At 39.0% G+C, this 21943-nt stretch overlaps 2 protein-coding genes across 4 annotated transcripts; one reads left to right on the forward strand and one right to left on the reverse strand.

Moving 5' to 3' along the window:
• Nucleotides 1-2431: 2431 nt before the first annotated feature.
• On the forward strand, nt 2432-11095 carry tprg1l (tumor protein p63 regulated 1-like). 2 transcript variants are annotated; one of them, XM_060882446.1, is made up of 6 exons: nt 2432-2799; nt 4499-4590; nt 5727-5777; nt 5877-6002; nt 6360-6513; nt 10976-11095. In XM_060882446.1, the coding sequence occupies exons 1-6, from the start codon at nt 2560-2562 to the stop codon at nt 11009-11011; spliced, it is 699 nt and encodes a 232-aa protein (XP_060738429.1). In that variant the 5' UTR covers nt 2432-2559; the 3' UTR covers nt 11012-11095. The 2 variants fall into 2 exon arrangements, with proteins under 2 accessions (XP_060738429.1, XP_060738428.1); XM_060882445.1 differs by lacking the exon at nt 10976-11095 and adding an exon at nt 6822-9691 and having other exon boundaries at nt 2434-2799.
• On the reverse strand, nt 9776-21336 carry wrap73 (WD repeat containing, antisense to TP73). 2 transcript variants are annotated; one of them, XM_060882444.1, is made up of 13 exons: nt 21202-21336; nt 19730-19848; nt 19342-19494; nt 18841-18957; nt 14518-14590; nt 14317-14420; nt 14064-14150; nt 13758-13892; nt 13436-13510; nt 13143-13245; nt 12053-12178; nt 11473-11670; nt 9776-11025 (listed from the first exon to the last, which is right to left on the reverse strand). In XM_060882444.1, exons 2-13 carry the CDS (start codon nt 19796-19798, stop codon nt 10919-10921), a joined length of 1347 nt encoding a protein of 448 aa, XP_060738427.1. In that variant the 5' UTR covers nt 19799-19848; nt 21202-21336; the 3' UTR covers nt 9776-10918. The 2 variants fall into 2 exon arrangements, with proteins under 2 accessions (XP_060738427.1, XP_060738426.1); XM_060882443.1 differs by having other exon boundaries at nt 13433-13510.
• Between the last annotated feature and the right edge of the window lie 607 nt (nt 21337-21943).

The raw sequence follows: 21943 nt of genomic DNA on the forward strand, positions 1-21943 counted from the left end.
GTCAGATCTGTCATTATTACTTCATCCATCACAGCCATTTTCTTTTGCTCTCTTTGCATATGGTTTCAAATGTGTGCAAATAGCACTTAAATACACAGCACTGCTGATCTCTTAGTCCTGATCTCATCTGTAATGCTTCTAATTTTCTCCATTTCTCCAAATAAAGCCACGTGGTTTTAAACAAGCATTTCAGCCACACTTTATTCATGATCATTGTGTCAGATATTTGGCTAAACATTATGAACCACATATTGTGTACCACCCTGGATAGAGAGAATTTATTTCAGTACTACTACAGGGTGCTGTTGTAGCTCTTTGTGTCATTTTACCTAATGGCACTAGTGGCTAGCTGTCCACACCGAAACTGGTCTAGCTGGAGAGATTTAATCCTACTGCATATGTGGAGGTTCATGATGTCACATACTACTGTAATACTCAAGCGCTGTAGGTGGTGGAGATATAGATCCAGGACATACGTCCCAAACTGCTCTCCAAATGGAAGCTGGTGTACTTTTCCCCGCTCACTGTTACAAAACAAAACCAATGTAAAGCCATAATTCGTTATGGTTCCTCGAAAAACTGTATAGTGTTATTAAAAAATGTTGCATTCGTCTGCAAATTCGTTTTAAAACATGAGTTTGAAAATAGATGGTGCTCGTTTCATTTGGATCTGAGTTGTATATCGCTTCTGTTCTGTTTATTGAAAGAAACTGTTGTGCATGACTTGTGTTTTAGCGGTCATAATGGTGTCCATTTGTGAAATGTGTATCTTAAATTAAAAAGGAGAAAAAAAAAGGTCATAAAAATTACTGAATTTGTAGATGCACTTATTGTACATGTGGTTAGGTTAGTAGGTTTGACTTTAAGTCCTGTTAACTGCCTTACCTGCAACAGGCAGATGGTTATTGAATTAAACATTATGCTTGTGGGAGAGAAATAATGAAAAAAATATGAAAGGATTGTAGAATAATAACGAAAATTCTGATAATTGCAGTTCTTTTTTCGATGCTTGTGATTACTGAAGATGTACTTTAGAGAACTTTCATGGAAAAGACATGATTCTGATGTTAATTCTGTAGAATAGATATGTATACCAAATGTAATCTTTCCAATGCTATGAAGAATTTATACATGAAATTGATATGCAATAAAAACCTGTGTGCTTTTTATAGGAATTCTGCCTTTTTCAAGTGTGTGTGTGTGTGTGTGTGTGTGTGTATCCACAATCGACATGTCTCATGTAAAAAAGTAAAGACGTTTCACTTCTTGCTACTTGCTCCAATTTCAGTGTGTCTCGGTCAGAAACTCACAGTTTTGATGGACTTCTTGTCCATATTTTCTCCATGTGATCACGCTTGTCTTTTTCAATCTGGTGAAATCCAGCTCTGTGTGGCTTTCTTACTTTCTGTCTGTCTTCTCATTTCCCCCCTTTTTGATTTCATTGTTGCTTGAATATTGACACAAATAGCATTTTTCATTAACATCTCGTTGTGTTTACGGTCTGTGAAGTGTGTCAGGAATACTGAAGCATCCATATAGAATCGTTTGATCAGTCTGAGAAATTAGAGACCAGACTAAATATGATTAAATGTAAAGCTGTAAAGTGTTTCTACTGTAGGTCTGTATTATTTATATCAGCTTAGTTACACATAACAATGTCATGCAAATGACCATGGTATTTTTTTTTTTACATAATGTCTCAGCCTTCTCACCTTCTCTCATCTCTATCCTTGTTCTTTAAAATTTAAATCATAAATCAGAGGCTGTTTTATTAATGTAGCCGGGTCTGTTGAGGTGTCAATTAAATTCTTATCTGGGAATCTGAAGCCTATGCAAAAATACGCAGGACACAATGTGGGGGACACCTGGATGAGCTACCAACCCATGGCACCATCATTTGTATGATAATGTTGTAATATGTACAAAATAATTGCGAAAAATTCATAGCAAAGAGTGTCGTGTGCCAAATAACTCTTTTTTTTATCATTTTGTCTTATTATTTTTATTATACTTTTCTAAAATATCATGTCACAATATTTTAATTCTAACCTGCAGTTCGTCTCACAGGCAGCAGAGGGAGCACAAAGCTTATTTAACTCCACTCACAACGGATACAAGTTTCTGATTAAGGGGAAATATGTTTGAGGTCATTTCTGTGAATTTATTGTTTCAAACCAATTTAAATCAGAAATGTATTAAAATAGCTTTTTGTGTTTTTGCCCACAAAGTCTAGTGATTCTAGTCATCCTAAAAAAACAAAAACAAAAACAAAAAAAAACTGAGGCATTATACAAACACAACAGTGTGACTAATTTGTAAAGAGACCAAATACAAACCAGCAAATAAACTGTGGGGATTTATTTAGACACTGATTTATTCACAGTGGTTTCTGAAGGTAAATGTTGCTTTAAGCGTGAAGCATGTGGGTGTTTCCCTACTAAGCAAAACAAGCTTCTGCAGAGAGCATTCTGCCTTCTCCTGCAGGAAAACTAGCAGGGTTGTGATTATCTGTATAAAATAAAGCTAGTATTGCTGTTGGTTATAAACGTTAAGAGTAACATGCTTCAGCTGAATGACTCTGTGGAGCCGGAGAGTCCAGGGGCGGCGGTTCTGCATGCTGACGGCATTGAGGAAGCGCTAGACGGGCTGGAGGTGGCGTTCAGTCCGGGGCCTGAGGCCCAGCCTATGCTCGGCTTCGGAGCTGCTGTAGCCTGCTGCTCTCCACTCCAAAAACTCACACCTTTTCACGTCCACAACCCAACCCTCCGTGCAAAAGTGAAGGATTACTTCGTGTTTAGGGTAAGAACCACACAAAATATTAAGAAATAGCAGTTTATTAGTTATAAATAACTCGGTTTGTAAAGCACCGTCGCTAATAATGACTGTATAGCTAGCTAACTTCTTATTAGCTTCAGCTTTCAAAACAACCAGCTGGCAATATGTGTCAAATACTACAGACAAAATGGTTAATATGACAATAATAACTTTAGTGACATGTACAAAGGTTTCCTCTTATTTATTTTAAGAACTGTTATCTAAGTAGTATGTATAATTATGTAATTACTAGTATTTTAAGTGGACTCCATCTTCTAGCTTAAGTAGCTTGACATGCATTTATATAGAAAAGTACATTATTGTGTATAAAGTTTTAATTTGGTTAATAGGACAAAGAATTTACAACTTTTATATGTATGGCAATAGAACATTTTGTTTTGTATTATGTTTTGTGTTTTCAGGATATATATAATATAATTTTCCTCTGGTTCTGCACTTAATCCACTTTTCACTTAATATTGTATTCATTTTACATACTACATTTGAAACATCTTAAATCTGCACACTGCATTTTGCAAATAAATATATATGGTGATTTGTTTTTTGTACGGTGATTTGTACCTATGAACGCAATCCGTCCTCTGCAAATGATCCAAAATGCAGCTGCCCGGCTTGTTTTCAACCTGCCAAAGTTCTCTCATACCACCCCACTGCTGCGATCCCTCCACTGGCTTCCGGTAGCTGCACGCATCAGATTCAAAACACTGATGCTGGCCTACAAAGCCAAAAATGGACCAGCTCCCTCTTACCTCAAAGCCCTCATCACTCCTCGCACTGCACCCCGCACCCTCCGATCTACCAGCACTGCTCGACTGGTTCCACCATCTCTCAGGGTAAGAGGCAAGTATACTACAAGACTCTTCTCTGTACTGGCACCAAGGTGGTGGAACGAACTTCCCCTAGAGGTCCGGACAGCTGAGTCACTGGCTATTTTCAAGCGGCGGTTGAAGACCTACTTATTCAGGAAACACTTCAACTAGCACTTCTTTCATTATCTTTTGCATTTAAATAAAAAAAAAAAAAAAAAAACACACCTTTGACACTTTCATTGTAACTTTGAACAAATGTTTTAAACTCATGGTATCTTAAGTATGTAACTTAGTGATCCAGCATTAATGTATTCAATGTTAGAGATTTAAGCACTTATGTACGCTCTGGATAAGGGCGTCTGCCAAATGCTGTAAATGTAAATGTAAATGTTTTAAGCAGTTTTGGGTCCTGTTTATGTAGCTTGTGTGTAAAACTGAGGGACAGACGGATAATAAATGAATCCAAATGGCTCCGAATTGTTACTACAAAATGCTGGTGGCTTTAAAGTGTATACTAAATCTTTTTGAAACACATCGTCTACATTGTATAGTTATAAACACACACATATTCTAATGCATGCCTCAGTGAATGGACCATAATGACAGGGCTGAAAGCTGTATTCGGGGGGAAAACAGAGGCATTAAGTGAAGATGAGATGCCATTTCTTTTAGTTTCTTTTAGTCTAGCTGGTGAGGCACAAAACGGTGCATCTCGCAAGAATTAATGCACATTTCATTTACACTTTTAAATGATATTTTTTGTTTCGGATTGGTTCAACCTTTTACGCTGCTACCTGAGAACAAATGTTATCTTTACCTCATGCTTTTTTTCTTTTTTTTTTTTGGTTCTCCAGCCAGGAACCATAGAGCAGGCGGTGAACGATATCCGTACGGTGGCTTTACCTTCAGAAGACGGCGAGGTTCTGAGTGTGTGGCTCTTAGCAGAGTGAGTTAACTGTTTTTCATTACCTCATTATTGATTAATCCTGAATTTCAAGGGAATTTCAGTAACACGATTGCGCTATTGTGTTACACGAACAATCAGAGCTGGAGTTTTTGCCCTAACAATAGAACAAACATAAAGTATGAGAAGGTTGAGATGTGTTTGCAGGGAAAACAGACCTCATTCATTGTTGTGGATGATTGGTCTTGTTTCTGTGGTCCACATCAAGGCCATTTTCATTTATAAATAGCTCACTCATTGGCTATTGGCTTTCAATCATTATATTGTTTATTACTGTGCATGAAATACAAAGACTCATCTATGTTGTTCATCCTAAAAGATAAACTAGATCAGAAAGGTTTAAGACAGAAAATCATGCTTAAAGTCTCCTAGCGTAGCGTATACCTGACAGACAAACCACCTTAGAGCAAAGCAATGCAAGAGGATGTTTTGGAAAAGTGTAGATGTTATTCTGTTGAAACATTTTATGATCTGAGGTGCAGCTGTGATGCACGAATAAAGCTTCAGTTTGTAGGGGGAAAATCCTCTATAGTGCAGTGTTGCTGTGCTGCTTAGTCACATTAACACTGCTGTAATTTACAGTCAGTTTTGTCTCTGTTGTTGTGTTGGAGTTACGTCAAATCCAGCTACAGAGCAGGAGTTTATTTGAGTATTTAAATACCCAGTTAACAGTTGCATCACTGAAATCACTACATTCACTGGATAATATGAAAAAGTAAAGCCATGCCAGAATGTGAGCTGCTGCTTACATTACAATCACTCTTTTGCTGTGCGTCCGATATTTCTGTGGAATATTTCTCTATATTACGGTCTGTTAAACATGAGATGATGTGCTACGCTTCTGCAGACTTTAGATATCAGAGTAATAACACTAGGTAGGAACCAGCAGCCAATCAGACGACGGAAAGACAAACAAAGTGAGCCGACTGCGAGTAAGAGTCAGACTGATATTGTTACCCACATTATGTATACTTCAGTAAGCAGCAACACAAATTATATTCAATTTTTAAATACATGCTTAACATAAGACAAAAGTGTATATTGTTGTATTCTGAACTCACAATCCTGATCATTGGATTTCAGCTGAGCCTGACCAACCAGGTATACTTTCTCTACAGAGTTGATCACTGGAACAATGAGAAGGAGAGACTGGTGCTCATAACCGAGAGGTGAGAAAGGACTGTTCACATGATGCCTTGTTTTAACCCGCCAGTAGAGCGGAACAGGTCTTAGTGTACTGATGTGTGCTGTCTTGTGGTGTTTTGCAGGTCCCTTCTGGTTTGTAAATATGACTTCATAAACTTGCTGTGTCAGCAGGTCATCAGAATTTCCTTAAACGCTGTGGACACCATTTCAGTCGGAGAGTTCGAGTTTCCACCAAAATCTCTGAATAAGTAAGATCAGATAAGAGTTTAGAGAAAATGTGTGAATCCTGCAACATGAATATTTCCTCTTTTCTAAATAACAACGTTGATCCTTTATCGAGCACATGCCGAACCGAATAAGCAGACAGTATAAGATTGGGTTTGGCTTTTTTATCCATTATCCTATTATCATTAACAAGGCAGTGTAATCATTAAAACTCGGATGTGTTTGGCTTGGACATGAAGCACAGACAGGATCCTCAGTGTCTGAATATTCTGTTCCATATGTTTGTTGTCATGACTTCTTTATTTTGTAATTCATACCAGCTTACTCTCTTAAAACTCTGGACCAATGAAAATGAGAAATCGATTGTTGTCTGTGTACAGGAGAGAGGGCAGTGGCGTTCGTGTGCATTGGGATAAACGACCGAGACCTACTTTTCTAAACCGCTGGAATCCCTGGTCCACCGACATGCCCTATGCCACCTTCACAGAGCACCCCATGGCCCACGCTGATGAAAAGGTGGCTTCCCTTTGCCAGGTAAATCCAGATTATATAGATTATATATAAATTAATATACTAATTGCTTTTTTTTTGGTGGCGGCTCAGTGGTTATGGCTTTGAGCTACAAATTCCAGCTCTGCTGAGCTGCCACTGTGGGTCCTTGAGCAAGACCCTTAATCTCAACTGCTCACTTGTGTCCTGTTTCAGTATTAAATCACTTTGTATAAAAGCATCAGCCGAACTAGCAAATGTAAATGCATATAAATGTAAGCAGACAGTGCAAGATTATTCTGCTCTGAGAGATCCTCAGCTGGCTGCAGTGACCTTCCTGTTTCATTCATCAGCTGGAGAACTTTAAAACTCAGCTGATCCAGGCAGTAAAGAGAGCCCATAAGGAGTTTCCGATCCCGGGCCGGTCTAACGGAGTGCTGCTGCTGGAGCGGCCGCTGATCATCGAGACCTACCTAGGCATCATGTCCTTCATCAACAACGAGGCCAAACTGGGCTACTCCATGACCAGAGGCAAAATCGGCTTCTAGTTTATCATGGCTAACCTGCGTTGCTGCACTTGAATATGTTGAGCTCCATGAATCCCTTTTGTGTTGCTTGCTGGATTTCAGTGGAGGGTGAAGCGTGCCCCTCTTCATGCCACCAGTGTGACTCGTTGGCTCCTCAGCATGTGCCTAGAAGCATCCGATGCCAACATCGATGCCCCTTTACTGGGCTTGTGCCATCCTGCTTCATTTTGGTGTCCTACTCTACTATGTGTATTTTTTTTAACAGTATGTTGAGGTGGGATTCGGAGTGTGCGTGCTGGAGCGCTTTACAGGTAGCAGATTAGGATCCAGTGTTTGCTAGAATCTTAGGTATTAGCCATAAAAAATATTAGCGTAATTCACCACATCCCTTTTGTTAACATGTTCTGTCAGGTCTCCAGATTATTGATGAGGACAGAACAATGGAAAACGTTCATTGTCAGTAAACAGAAGAACAGCCATAATTTCAGTATTCCTCTAAAGGCAGACAACATACAAACTGTGCCAGCGTCTACAGTACATATTCGCCTTAGCGTTCACAAGTTTTCAAGGTTGCTATGACGATACAGCAGTCAGCCTAAATGTCGGTAATATTTCCAGTTCATTGAAGGGGTAAAGGCGCTAGATGTAACGGATACACGTTTGTTTCTTGTAGTGGTTCATTTTTTTGCGTCATGGTCTTTTGAGCCAGGAAATTCCATGAAAGTGTGTGAATGAATTGATTGATTAATAAGCAGTCACACCAGTGCTGTTTTCTTTCTTCTTGCTTGCCGAACATCTAGACAACAAAAACAAATTAGCTAGGCTAACTTTACCCCAACATTCTCTCCAAAATCACATACAATCGTTCCGCTGTATAAAGCCTATACGCATAGCTGGTTAAACACTGCTCTATCAGTTCATCCACTGCATTTTATTTATCACTTCTTCTGTTTGCATGGACCAATCCTGTCCATTATCTTGCCTAAATTTCTGTCCCTGCCTGCAGGTTTGGTAATAATTAATATTTAATGTGCACTTTGAAGGTTTCAGTAGCAGGTAGAAGTAAACAACTTTCTTTTGGATGCACTGAAACTACTAGTGTTGTCATGGATAAGCTAGAATTATGAGAAATTTCAATGAAAAACGCCTGTTAATACGTTTACTTAAATTCTATTTGCCTCAGAAATATCTCATAAAAAGTACTAATTAATCATTATCCTACTACTGTTACTAAATTCATTTTAAAAGCCTAACGTAATTTTAAACAAACTGTAATATTTGAAAGCCATTCTTAAAACAAGAAATGTGACACTCATCAGTGCTTTGTGTGTGTGTGTGTGTGTGTGTGTTCCACCGCTTGCTCTAGCCAGGTACAGAAGGATAGTCCAACGCATAGATTAATTCATGTGTGAATTCAGCTCTCATTAACCAGGTCAGTGATGTAGAATTTTGTTGAACCAGACTGCTCATGCAGAGAAGTTTGTATGAAGCTCATAAAGCTGATGATAACGTTAATAACATCTCCTACAGAACTCTGCTGCAAGCTTGTCAGTACAGTCCACAAAAAGTGTTGTTCTATTATAAGTGTATTCATTATCACTTATGAATTTAAATGGAAAATTCACTGTGAATGATTTGCATAATTATGTTTAGAATGAACTTTTTCAGTGATATTCAGAGATTTCTTTTGTAACTCACTTGAACTTTTTTTTTCCTTATTAAGCTTTTTTCCACTCTTTACAATTACCCACAATGCCATTCGTCTACCAGTAGTGCCACTGGGGATTTAGCAGCGCTTTAACTCCTTTAGTTTGTCCAGGTTTCTCCCCTTGTCATTTGTACACTAACAAAAGAAAAAGAACTAATTTCTCAAAGGAACAACGAAAATATAGCACCAACCAACGTATCTGCACCACTTTCGCTAAACACATCACAGATATTTGTAACGTGAAGATTTTGTTTCTAACACTGGTGTGTTTCCTTTCCTTCAACACATTCTGTCACACTTCATAGTGAAATCAGTGCACTTCGGGGCGACTTTCAGCAAAAATGTACCCTTAACTGTAACTAACGTGGCTCAGTTTGTGACGTTAATCAGGGCTCAGGTTAGGAGAGTAATTCTCTAAAAGGATGCAAATGAGGGTTAGGAGCTTCATCCTATCCAGAGATGATTAGTGGAGATGCGTTAATACGGGTTCCTTACTAGGTTCTTTGCTTGTATGCACTTTTACTAGTTTATTTTTTCCCCTCTCTCTGTACAATGTTGTGTGTTTTGTATCAAACCTTTTAATGATTGCACTGTTTAAAGGATTTTTTGTTTGTTTTTGTACAAATGTAAAGTATTGCATGTGAGCTGTGCATGCGATTAACTGTGTAAAAAGTGGTTGTGTGTACGCTATATGTGTAAGCTGCTTGTTGCTTCAAATCACCTTTACAGATTTCACGCATGATCTCTGACAAAATATTTCTAATTAATACTAATAGCCACTGATTCAAAAATACTGTCACTCCTCAATTTCTTGACGTCTAACTACTGGACCCAAATTCTATACGATTATTAGTCAGTATTGAACCTTTTCATGCTTCAGGTTGGTTTATGGGAGTCAGACTCAGCATTGTGGTCTACATGTCGGTTCTGTGGATTTGTACTGTAACAATACTCATGCTCAGACTTATTAAAATTGCTCTACATTCTTGTACTTTGTTCTGTCGGTTAATAAAGAAGGTAAACGTTAGAATGTTAGGATAATGGACACAAACAATCGGGCACAAGAAAACAGTTCAGATTTGTAGAAAAATCTTTATTAGAAACTCTGAGCCTATAAAAATAACCCTAACATCTACATTTCCAGATAAAAAATAATCTCTCCTACGGTACGTCAGACAAAACGGTTCCTATGCAGCCTAGAAGTTCACATTTATAACGGAATTGAGAGCAATAGGTTAGCTATGTCAAACGGTCAGGTTCTACATTGTAAGGCTCTTACTTCATGAATATTTGGAGTCTTAAATACAATAACAATTAAAGCAGACAATGCTGAACATTACAACATGAACAGCTTCATCTTGTGCAGTGAGATTTGGCGTAATTGTGTTCCAGCATTGCTTATTACATCCTGTAGTCCTGAGGTACCCTGGCTGCCGATCACAGCAGTGCTATTTCTCTATGTAAAACTATAGCCATTATTAACACACGTATTTACTGAACTCTGCTCTTAAAATGGTCGACCACGGATTTATCGTATACGTTGTTTAACTATTACATCTTAAACACTGTTAGTGAAAGGAATAATACCGGAAATCAGTTTAAGTTAGAAGGAACGTGTTGCAGAAGTGGACTCTAAAACAAAATATAGCGCAACGTAGGAAAAGTAAAATGTCTCTCCTGTCTGATGTTCTAAGGTCTTTTTGAGATTATTTGAAATTGTTAGTCAACTTCTGTATTTGAAACATTTGACACTTTTTGAGCCACCCTCAGTCTTCTATTATGAGCCAATAATATGAACCCACTAGCCGTCTTTGCCCTAGCATACTTTACAACAGCTACCTAATGGAAAGGGTGGGGCAAATAACACACTGAGAGAAAAGCCCCATTTGCCCTCTTCCACATATGTGAGCTCAAACATCCTAATTTGAAAAATGCTTAAAAATGACCACTGAGACTAACACTAAGAAAATATTACTACTCTAATGATTTTGTGTGTGTAAGCCAAAAAGATACAAAGAAGTACACCATATAGGGAATGTAATGATTTTGCCATTTACTGCATCCTTGCAAACGTGTGCTGTTCTACGTGGTTACCTCTAAATCCATAACACATCAGATTATCAGCTTTTAATAGCTGCTGCAGAGAGCAGTTATTTTTAAAGCAAATCAAAACGCTGGTGCTAGTGTAGGGTCACATTTGGCTTTTCCTTGGCACTCACTTCTCCTCGTCCGTGGCCATGTAACACACACACAGCTGATCTTTCCCCAACAGGATCAGAGATTCTCCATCGCAGCTCCAGAACAGTGACTGCACTTGTAAACCTGAGTAACACAGAACAGGCCACAGAACCACCAGGGCACGTGGGCATGTGAGGAGGAAAACATAAGGTATAGGTTCATAATTATAAAAAGACATACACACTGCTGTTATCTTAGAGGAATAAACCAACTTGACATGGTGTTAGTGGAAAATAATCCATGTAGGATTGGTGAGAATATCTCTGTTTCCTACTGAGCCACCTTGTTATTGATGATTATTTTCCTATAAAGGCACAACCGGTCATGTTTTATTCCTTACATCAATAATATTTACTCATACAGGATGCAGGGATATTGACTTTCTTTTTATTTATTTTTGTGTCAGTTTGTTATGACTGAGTCACGATCTCTGGAAAATTACAGGATTGTTCTTTTCAAGCTCCACAGAGATTCATTTGTAACGAATGTGATTTAGTATAAATGTAAAATATCTCAGAAGTTTGAACCTACCTACACCTTCCACTTCCACTTTGACGGAGACACAGCCGGCAGGAGACCACAGATAGAGTTTGGAGTTTCCGGTGCAGAGTGCCAGGCGTGGCCGGCGTGGGTCCCAGTCGAAGCAGCGCACAGCTGAAGTGTGTTCTAGCACAGCCTGCAGGCTGAGCCTCTGCATGTCCCACAGCCACACGCACTGCGCCATGCTGTCTGAGACACGCGGATGGCACAGCGTCAGCCAACACAGTGGCATTACTACTCATCAGAGTACTTAATGATGATTAACACCCCAGTGCCAAGCCAAACAGGAAGACACACTTGTCAGGGAGTTTGCACTTGCAAGAATAAAGCTTCATGGATAGAATAAAGGGGAATTACACAGCAGCTAAAAGCAGCAAATGTCTCTAAATACCAGACTTAGCGGGCAGCCGGTAATGCTTCTCATGACTGGTAGTGATGCCCAATGGGGCACGGGGCAGTCTTTAGGAAGAGGCTATGGCATACTGTATGTGAAATAACCTACTGGATTTACCCTTGTCATTAACAAACTATATAAAAACTAATTACAGAATATCAATAATTAGATTATTACCATTTTTTGTGGCAAGGTAGCGGTTGTCTGCACTGAAAGCAAGAGTAGAGATTCCGATTTTGGGGTTGGCACGGTCTGGATCAGGCTTCACCACCGACACCTGGACTGGCAGTGGAGCAATCTCATCTGAAATCAGGTTGAATAGAAATCAGGTTGAATAATCAGGTTGAATAGAAAAATCTCAACTGTACAAGTCCAAGCTCTCAATCAATATCTAGCAAAGTCTCAGACCAGTACCACCCTTTCCTTTAAATATTTAAATAAATTCAGGGATATTTCAGTTTATCCAGAGTATAGTGCATATTAGATTGTTTCAGAGGAGCATGGGATGCTTAATTGCTGTGAACACAACCCTAGATGTGCAAAGCAACATCTGTTACCAGGAACAAATCGTTGAATTTGAGCCTCGGAAACCTCTGAGGCAAAGTGTGACTGTCAGCGTGGGTGGTTTCATGTTTTTAGGAGCAGAGGCAACGGCTTAAGGAAGAGATCGTGTGTCAAAACATGACACTAGGCACCATGTTTTCAGTGGTAAGATTTATATGGGGGCATTCTCAGAGCTCAGTCAATGGTCTGCCTACAGAAATAGTTGGTCAACTTTGCTGCGTGCTGGAATTCGTAATGGCCCTGTCACCATGCCGAGCCTTCCAGCTTCAGGCTCCACTCAAACACAACTGTCTGCATAACACGCAATATTAGCATACATGTTCACCCCCACATACACACACACACCAATAGTGCTCATCAGCAAGATAACTGAAACAAGACCTAATATAAACCCAAGCAGACGGTTACTCGAGGTAATGTAATAGCTAAACATTTAAATAAATCATGATAGGAAAATTCAGATTTATGGTCTATTTTATAACGAAGTGGCTAACTGATGCACATAAAAATAAAAAGATTTTTAAACTTGATTTTGAATCATCATATTTATTTGTCTTTACAAATGTATCAGTGATTTTTTTTTTGTCCATCTATTGTTCTGTTCTTTCCTGCTTGACCAACACAAAGCAGCATTATCATCAGAGCTCCACTGTAAAACATCATATGTTTCATGCACACTTCTGAAACAGTTCACTGGTCTTACATTTGCTCTGTGTGTTGAACAGGGAATTTGTCGTTGAGCCCTGATGACTGGATAAATCCTCGAGTCCAACAACAGGCTTTTTCTCCACCTCTTTGTATACAACCTAATAACAAAAACAAACCCTCAAACAAACATTGGCATGTAGTCCAGCTTACTGCATACACATACCATGTCTCAAATCATCTTTCTCTATAAGCCATGGAAATACATTGTTATAAATACTGGCAGAACTACAGAAAGTACATAGTCACTTTAGAAACAGTGGGCAAAAATTTGGAATGAATGCCTACAACTTTGGAGTTAGCGATTGTAGCCGGATGCTCGAACTCGACGAGTTTCTTCCAGGTGATGTGGTTCAGGATCCGAACCTGATGGAAAACGATAATACTATAACAGCTGGTTTGTAACAGAACCTGAATGTGTAAATTCCATACAAATTCATTTCCTGTCAGACAATCCACATTGTTGATCTATGTGATGTAGGAGTTGGCAGAGAACAAAAATATGGACTGTCTTTGGTGATGACGCGACTAGTTTAAGAACCACTGGCTTAACCTATTGAAGTGATATATTAACAGCACCATTTTAATATCACCAGCTAAAAGCAGGTTGTACCTTCTCGTCGTAGCTGCCGATGGCCAGAAACTGGCTACTGGGACTCCAGGAGATTGATTTAATTCCCAGTGACCATTCATAAGCACTGTAAGTTGATAGCAGACGCCCATCCAGGGAATACAGCAGCATTTTGTACTAGAGGAATGTACATATTATTGATATTAAAAAAAAAAAAAAAGCACTTTGAGAAGCTTTCTGAAATTATGATGTTGACATGTATTTTTATACTTAATTCGTTATCTCAGTGTAAATAATACATATGAATCTTAGGATATTCGTTATTAATCCCGTGAGATGGATGCACACCTCGAGGCAGGCGTCCCACGCTGCGAGCACGCAGCCGTTAGGAGACCACTCCACCCCTGCTAGGTCCTGGGTTTCTGTCTCAAAATGCTGCAGGACATTGTGCAGAAGTCAAAAGCATAATACTCCTAATTAATAATCATCTCTGTAGAACGTTAAATTATACAGAAAGGTTTCATCTTGCTAGTTACCTGCTTATAATCTTGTTTTTTTTTTTTAACAGAATCATTATCATCAAATTTACAAAATTGCTCACCCTGAGAAGATGCCAGTCGTCACAAACAAATATGCTAATGTAATCTTTACAGTCTCGCCGCTCAGCTAGAGCCATGTAGTGTCCATCTGTACTGAAGTCCATCCCTAAAGATGATTGTTGGCATTGTGTAAGTGTAGTCTGTAAACTCCTAAAGATTTTTACACTTTTTCTAAGTTACTTTTCAATCTCACACACACTCACCTTTCTGGCAGGCTTTAGGGTACTTGATATAGGAGACAGATTTGTTGCAAAGAGACCAGACAGTGATTCTTAACTGTAAGGATAAACAGAAAGGCCATATTCAACACCAAAAACGACATTATATTGCTTAAAGCACAAAACCACGAGGCTTTGAATGGTGAATACAAAAGCATCTAAGTTTTTCCAACAAAATTAAGTGAAAAACAAACAATCTAGTTGAATAAGTGTGCACACCCCTAAATACTTATTAATCACCTTTTGATATCTTTACACCAGAGTCTATCAGCATGACACATCTGATCCCACTCTGTACTGCAAAAACATTGTAGATCCATCCAACTGTAAGAGCATCATGAGCATCATCTTCTGTGCACAGCCTGCTTCAGGTCACCCCAAAGCTTTTTAGTGGGATTCAGGTCTGGGCTCGGGGTAAGTCATTTATAAATATAGCTCTTCTTTTGGTTAAACCATTTCATTCTTAATTTAGATGTAGGATTTGGGTCTCTGTCATACTGAAAGGTGAAATTCCTTTTCATCTTCAGCTTTCTAGCAGAAACTGACTGGTATTTGTAGCTGTTCAGGATTCCCTTTATATTGATAAAATCCACAGTTCTTGCTGCAGAAATCAGCCCTTAAGCATGACGCTACCACCATACTGAGATATTTCAAGAACGAATGCTTAAATCTTTGTAGGATTTATTTGCCATTATCTTTATTTCCAGCAGATGAACTAATTAACTTTTGGAATCGACCCAAATATGGTCAAGATCATAGCAAGGTCAAATGTCTGAAGTAGTTTTTCCACTATAGCACCATCCTGTTATAAGAGGGCATTTCAGGCAAAAAAAATTAGTAATATGTATTAGTGAGTAATTAGTAAGTCTAGTATTCTTGGTGCTTGAGACATCCCTTGGCTTGGAGTTCTATTTGTTTTCAGTGTATATCTAATTAATACTGTAAATCATAACATTCCTAATATTAATACCATGTCTTTACTTTTTTTTTTGGCATGAAATGAGAGTATGATTTGTCTCTGAAATGACCCTCAGCAACTGTTTTTATTTTGTGTAACTGAATCTGATCAACTATGAAATGAACCTCAAGTACTTTACCTTTTAAGTCGAGCCATTAACCGTCATTACTCTAAAGCATTCTTCAAATCACCTTTGCAGAAGAACACCAGACAAACGCCTTATGTATATATGCACTGTAAAATCAGCCGATGTTCTGTTGGCTGTAATTAAACCATTAAATCAGTATGTGGTCTTTAGGCCTAGTAAGTGAAACGCATTCATATAAGTGAGTTTTATAATCTAGTGTGAGCTGACTACAGAACTGAAAGATTTTCCTTTGGCCAACAGTGCCATAGCCACTGTGCAGCCTTGTGAGTTAACTTTCTTAATCTACTGCATTTCTCTCTTCCTGAAACATGTCTAATATACATAAAACTCACAGACACATCAGATTGAGCCCTGCAAAACACGATGCTCTCTGTGCTTCCCAGCTGTTTCTACTGGTGTGTCCTCTGGTGAACCCAAGCTCTAGAAGAACACCTAATGTGCATCAGCTGCTCCCTCTCTCATGACTATCTGTCTTCAGCCCTGAATGGATTGATCAAAGCCCTACAGCTGCATCAGACATCTCAGTTCAATGGAACCGGCATCTAGACAGAGCGATCACTTTAAGCAATGCTGCCTCTCATCATGTCTGCTACACAGAGTAGGTTATCTGTGGGTCTGTTGTGAAAGAGAGAGAGAGAGAGAGAGGCTTGGCATAGCTGACATCTAAAACTTTAGGACAGTAGAGATGAAGATGGGAGATGAGTCTCAGTGTCGCAATGCATGCTGGAGGCCTGAGGAGCTCCTGAAGCTAGTGTTCAGGGGTTTAGTGAGCCAGTCGAGGCAGACAAGCGTCACCACAATGTCTGGAACCTCAGGGGAATATTCAGTAGAGTGACAGCTGCAGCTCACTGTTCTGTCACACAAAAAGCTGTTTAAAAAAACTACAACATTGTCTGATTCAAGACCCAAGTACACAGTTAACCTACAGTGGGGTAAATGGATGAAACAATAAAGCTCACAGTGCAAAGACAACAAGGAGAGCACAACTAAAACATTTACTTAATACGGCATAGAACCTACTTGGAAATGACAGGAATCAATATGACTCACAGTGGGAAAGCCCCTTTGTATGCAAGAAGCTGCAGTGGCATTTTCAAGAATCTTTACATAGACCTGCCTGTCAGCAGAGGATTAAGTCAGGGCATTCCACATCAGAAATCATCTTTAAAACGATACAGTGCCAATGCTCCTGTTACAGATTTGATTCTCACTTGTATCCGATAAAGTCCAGCCAGACTTCCTAAGGGGGCAGGAGATGCCACCCCTGCCAGCTTGGGGATTTTGGCCCGGTCTAATGTTCAGCATTTTGACTGTGGGCCATTAGTTTCATGATGGCAAAAGAGTTCTTGATAGGATCCCAAACAATGTGGCATCATTTGAGTGGTATACTATTCTCCAGTGCCCTTGGGTTTCTTCTTTCATGAGCCACTTACAACACTCAGCGAACACTTGGACCACTACACCTGGGACAAAGTGTTAGATAGGGTATAGTCGAGGTGTCTCCAGAAGGGGAAAAAAGATCCAGATCCAAGAGAAAAACAACAGAATCATGATCTAATAAAACATTTCAGGGAAAATAATAAAATAACTCATTGGTTTGTTGTTTGAATTTGGATTGGTCACAAGCTCACCCTCCTTGATTTGCACGGTTGTTCCCATGGCAACAAGTGTTCTTTTTTTGTTTTAGTTCTTGTTTCATTATCAGTCTCCACCCTATCCTTTACTTGTTCCGTCTCTAGTTATGCTCACCTGTACCTAATTTCCCAATATTCATATTCTGTGTATGTCCTGCATGTGTAGATCAATTAATGTATGTCAGTGACACATTAAAGCCTCCAGTTTTAACAACTGGCTGCTTTACTAAACCAAAGCATTCAGACAAACTCAGAACTGATTTAACTGTACTTTCATTGTTCTTTCCAAAACAGATGTGCCACTGAAAAGCCTTAATAACAAACAAGTATCATCATCTGTCTGCAAATTAACTGTAAAAGGGGGCAGAAAAAACACACTGGCTGCAGTAATGCCACACAGCAGTTCCAAAACATGTTAGCTGTTTATCACTAATATGAAACCAAAGTCCCAACATGCAAACCACCTTATAACCAAACCTTAACGTGTTCTTCTCTAGTGTGAATGTGATGTCGGCTGAAACCTAATGTCATCATCCGACCCTCTACCCTATGAGCAAACGTTGTTAATGACAGAGCTTTACTAAACCAGCCTGCTTTAGAGACTCACCATCCTTCAGCATACAACATTAACCTACATGGATTTTCTACCAGAAAACCAACACTACTTATTGCACTTTCTGACAGTAAAAAAGTCACATCAGAGACAAATGGAAAGACAAAGTCTAAATTTTAATTGCTACTGAGTGGGAGAGAAAGTGAGAATGTCAGACACCCAGCTCTGTTCCCCCTCTGTCATTCCCAGACACAGCTGCTCTGCGTCTCAGCACCTGTCAGTGACTCTTGGAGTCGAGTTCAGGCAGCAGGCATCTCCTGTTCTGGCACACATCCCACATGTAATCCTAACAGGCACAGATAGAGGGATGTAGAGTGATTCTCATGTAGTTCTTCACTGTCCTGAGTAGCTTTCATGGCCATTTCAAAAACACCTCTGGATCAGGAGATACTTCCCACAGCCACAGTAGTTAAGCATGTGTGAAGTCACGGAGCACCCGAAACTAGAAAAACTAACACATTTATGACAGAAATTCCATTTACAGATTTTCCATATTTTTATCCCAAATGATGAGTCAGATGATTATCATGAGACAAGGTGGGGTTTCTAAATTTGTATAATTTATAATTAAAACTATAAAACACATTACAGTCTACCAAAGCACTGATACACTGCGTGACACCAGGCCTAAGATAGTTTGTTTCCGATTCCTTGAATCCAGACTTGCTTTCCAGCAATTCTTCCAAAATTTTTCCAAGAAAAGGTTACATGCTTACACCTCATGGTAATTGTGCAACACCAGTAACCCCAATAAATGATCCCTCCCTGGTTTTTCCCCCTCATTGACTTGTCTGTAAAGTGAACAGGCGCTGGACATAGCTCAGCGCTCTATGTTAGATGGTTATTTGAGGTCCAGCCCTGGTCCACCCGACAGCCTGCTATTTTCAGGTCCTCGGTTACGAGGCAGCGACAGTTGACATGACACGCGTTAGACTCCTCCTGACTTCACACTTACGTGAAACTCTGTGGTGTTTAGTATGTGACGTCCATCTGGACTCCAGCGTGAGGAGACTAGTCCGATCGAGCCCTCGTCTATCTTACAACGCCAGTCTGGCTGCTCCAGAGACCACACCTGCATGAGAGAGAGAGAGAGAGAGAGAGAGAGAGAGAGAGAGAGAGAGAGAGAGAGAGAAATACTCATCCACTTTAACCTGCACACCATCACCATTAAGAACAGCCCTGTTCACCGCTTTCATTCCACCTGCACTCCTGAATCAGGAAACAAAATGAAGGACTGGCGCTGGCTTCCTTTAGAAAGGTACGACTCTTATTAGACTGTTTTTGTATTTTTTTTAATAAAGTGATTATGGAGAGATATATTCATTTAAAAGCAGGCACCATGAAGCTAACGGAAGATGTTAGTTAAGGCATGCACATCCAGGAGACTATTCATTATTTCCCCACCTAATTAGCTACTCTGACTCTCGGCAACAGGACTAGTAAGTTCTGTGAGTACCTGTACAAGCCCTCTTTTGTACATAGCACAGAGGATGAAGAGGGAGTCTGAAGACCAGCCCATGTGCGCTACCTGGTCCAGACAGGTGTAGAGCTGCAAAATCTGCAGAGTCCTGACATCCCGCACAACCAGGCGATACTGAACACATGTGGCCTGTAAGACACAAGGGGATACTTAGTTAAACTATATCTATAACCTAATACGTCTATATCTAATCCCCATACTGAAAAGAGAGAGAACAACACTGTCAAGCATTTAATACTAAAGGTCACTACACAAATTATATTTAAATAATAGAGACTGAGGTTTTAGTAAAGATGGTTACGATCATACTTTCCCTTAGAAGATAGTTATGACCCATATCACATGCTGAGGTTTGATTCCATACCAAATACTTTCCATCAGGGGAGAGTTTGCACAGCTGGTTGGACTGCTTCAGGAGCTCCGAGAAATTCATGCCAGAGCACGAAAGGTGATGTGCCACAGGTGAATGCTAGGAATCGCCTGCTGTTGGGATTTAAGATCAATTATATAAAGTTTTCCGCAGTTGCATGAACTAAAAGAATTACTTATCAATGTGCTCTGCCTTAATACACATAGTTAGTTGACAAAGTCTTTAGACAAAATGAAAATTTCTTTTAGCCAGCAAGACATGGAGTGTGACTTGTTTTGCAGACAGTACGATCACAAATAACAAAATTTCCTTTAAATTAAAGGAATATAAGTTTAAAAAATGCAAAATTGTAAGTTCAATGTTTCCATCACACCTCCTGTGATCTGATATGATCTAAACATTTCCCAGTAACTTGTGTGCACACCAAAATGCCTTCAGTTATTTTTTTATCATCTGAGCTGATTAGTCAACCCCTTGTTTCTTCAAAAATATCTGCTAAATCTCATACACTGCCTTCTTCAAATTAGGTCAGAGAACCAGAATGGTCATGGCGGTGCATTGGTTATAACTACTCTTATGAAACACATGATGGCGCCACTCCAACTTTACCAAAATCCACATGCTGAGTGCCAAATCAAACCCTATTGAACAATATAATGCATTAACTTTCCCTAAATAACAGACGTACAGACAAACTGGCCATACGTTTAGACTTCTGTTACTATATGTATAATTAAACTTAATTGAATACATTTTTGAAATGATGTCTTATGTTCCTTCTACTTAAAATTATGAAGTGCTGACTTTTTTCTTTTTTTTTAATGAAAACATAATGTACATATATACATATATCGTTAAAAGTATAAACGAAACATCATAAAATCACATTAGGATACGTTTCTTATGCATCAACACTTTTATAACATTAAGCAACATCCAGGGTCTCTAAAATTTTAACATTAGGCTTCCCAGAAATTTAAATGTAGCTTTAGATCCCTAACAAACAAGCCAGAGGTGATAAGAGGAAAGGGGAAAACTCCCTGAAAGGTCATGAGGAAAAAATGTTAAGACACAAATACACAGCCATAGTGTGAATAAATCATTAACACTTCTACAGCAAACTAAATAATATTAAGTGTATACTTATTATGAGTATACTGTAAACACTACTGTTTATGATTACAGTAGTGGCTCAGAAAAAAAGCAGTTAATTACACATTATAAACTAGTTTACAGGTTTTCTGGAATAAATAAAACTCGAGATGTACATTAGGTTTGAAATGTTTTGCCCTTTTCTGTTGACTTTAGAATCTAACCGTAGATAAACATTTGTGTTTGATAAACAAATAAACTGCCAAAAACGCGTCCAGTTAATTAGCCGGTTAGCTTCTCTCATTCAAACACGTGCACTAACCATAAAAAAAGCCTATGAGCTATTAGCTAAACCTCTAACAGGTCGTATTTACCTTGTTGGCCGAATTAACTGATTCTTTCAAACAAACAAACCGTGTAGAAAATGCAAGAAGTTTCACTGTGCAGCTAAAATCTCGCCTCGTCGTGACGGTTGGATTGGTGTTTCGGAAGTGTATCATTAAGCAACCAATCAGCGTTGTCCGTGTGCATCATGGGAAATGTAGTTTAGTTTATTTCATCGGCGTCAATGTATATTTAAAGTGGAATTTCTTGGGAAATTTAGATAAATCGGTTCACTCTTTAATGTTAAAACTAATTAAAAAAATTTCATTTTATAATCATTAAAAAATAATTATATTAAATGATAGATAAATAAATAAATAAATAAATAGCAACCTTAAAATGAAAAATAAATCCTTTATTTTTTTTATTTAGTATGCGTTATATTATTTATGAGTTTGAGATAAAAAAGTGATGAGTATTGCTTGGCTGGGTATGTAGCTGCAGGGCAGTTGGATCTGCACCCTGTGTGATCCCCTGGTGAGAGAGTGGTGTTTCCCGCTCGTGTGAGCCCAAACGGCGGCTAACGCCTCCTCCTGTCAGCCCTATTTCTCCCAGCACCCAGCCCATCCCAGCAAACCTATTTCCCCATCCCCTAACCTGCTCCATCAGCTCCTACACACACTTTCCACTGCCTCCCACTCTCTTTTCAGTTCGTTTCATTTCATTTTCACCTTCAACTCAACACCCGCTTCACTCTGAGCTGTGTTTTATTGCCACTGGATATTTCAGTTC

The sequence above is a fragment of the Tachysurus vachellii genome, chromosome 11, assembly GCF_030014155.1.
Source record: "Tachysurus vachellii isolate PV-2020 chromosome 11, HZAU_Pvac_v1, whole genome shotgun sequence".
NCBI classification, from domain to species: domain Eukaryota; kingdom Metazoa; phylum Chordata; class Actinopteri; order Siluriformes; family Bagridae; genus Tachysurus; species Tachysurus vachellii.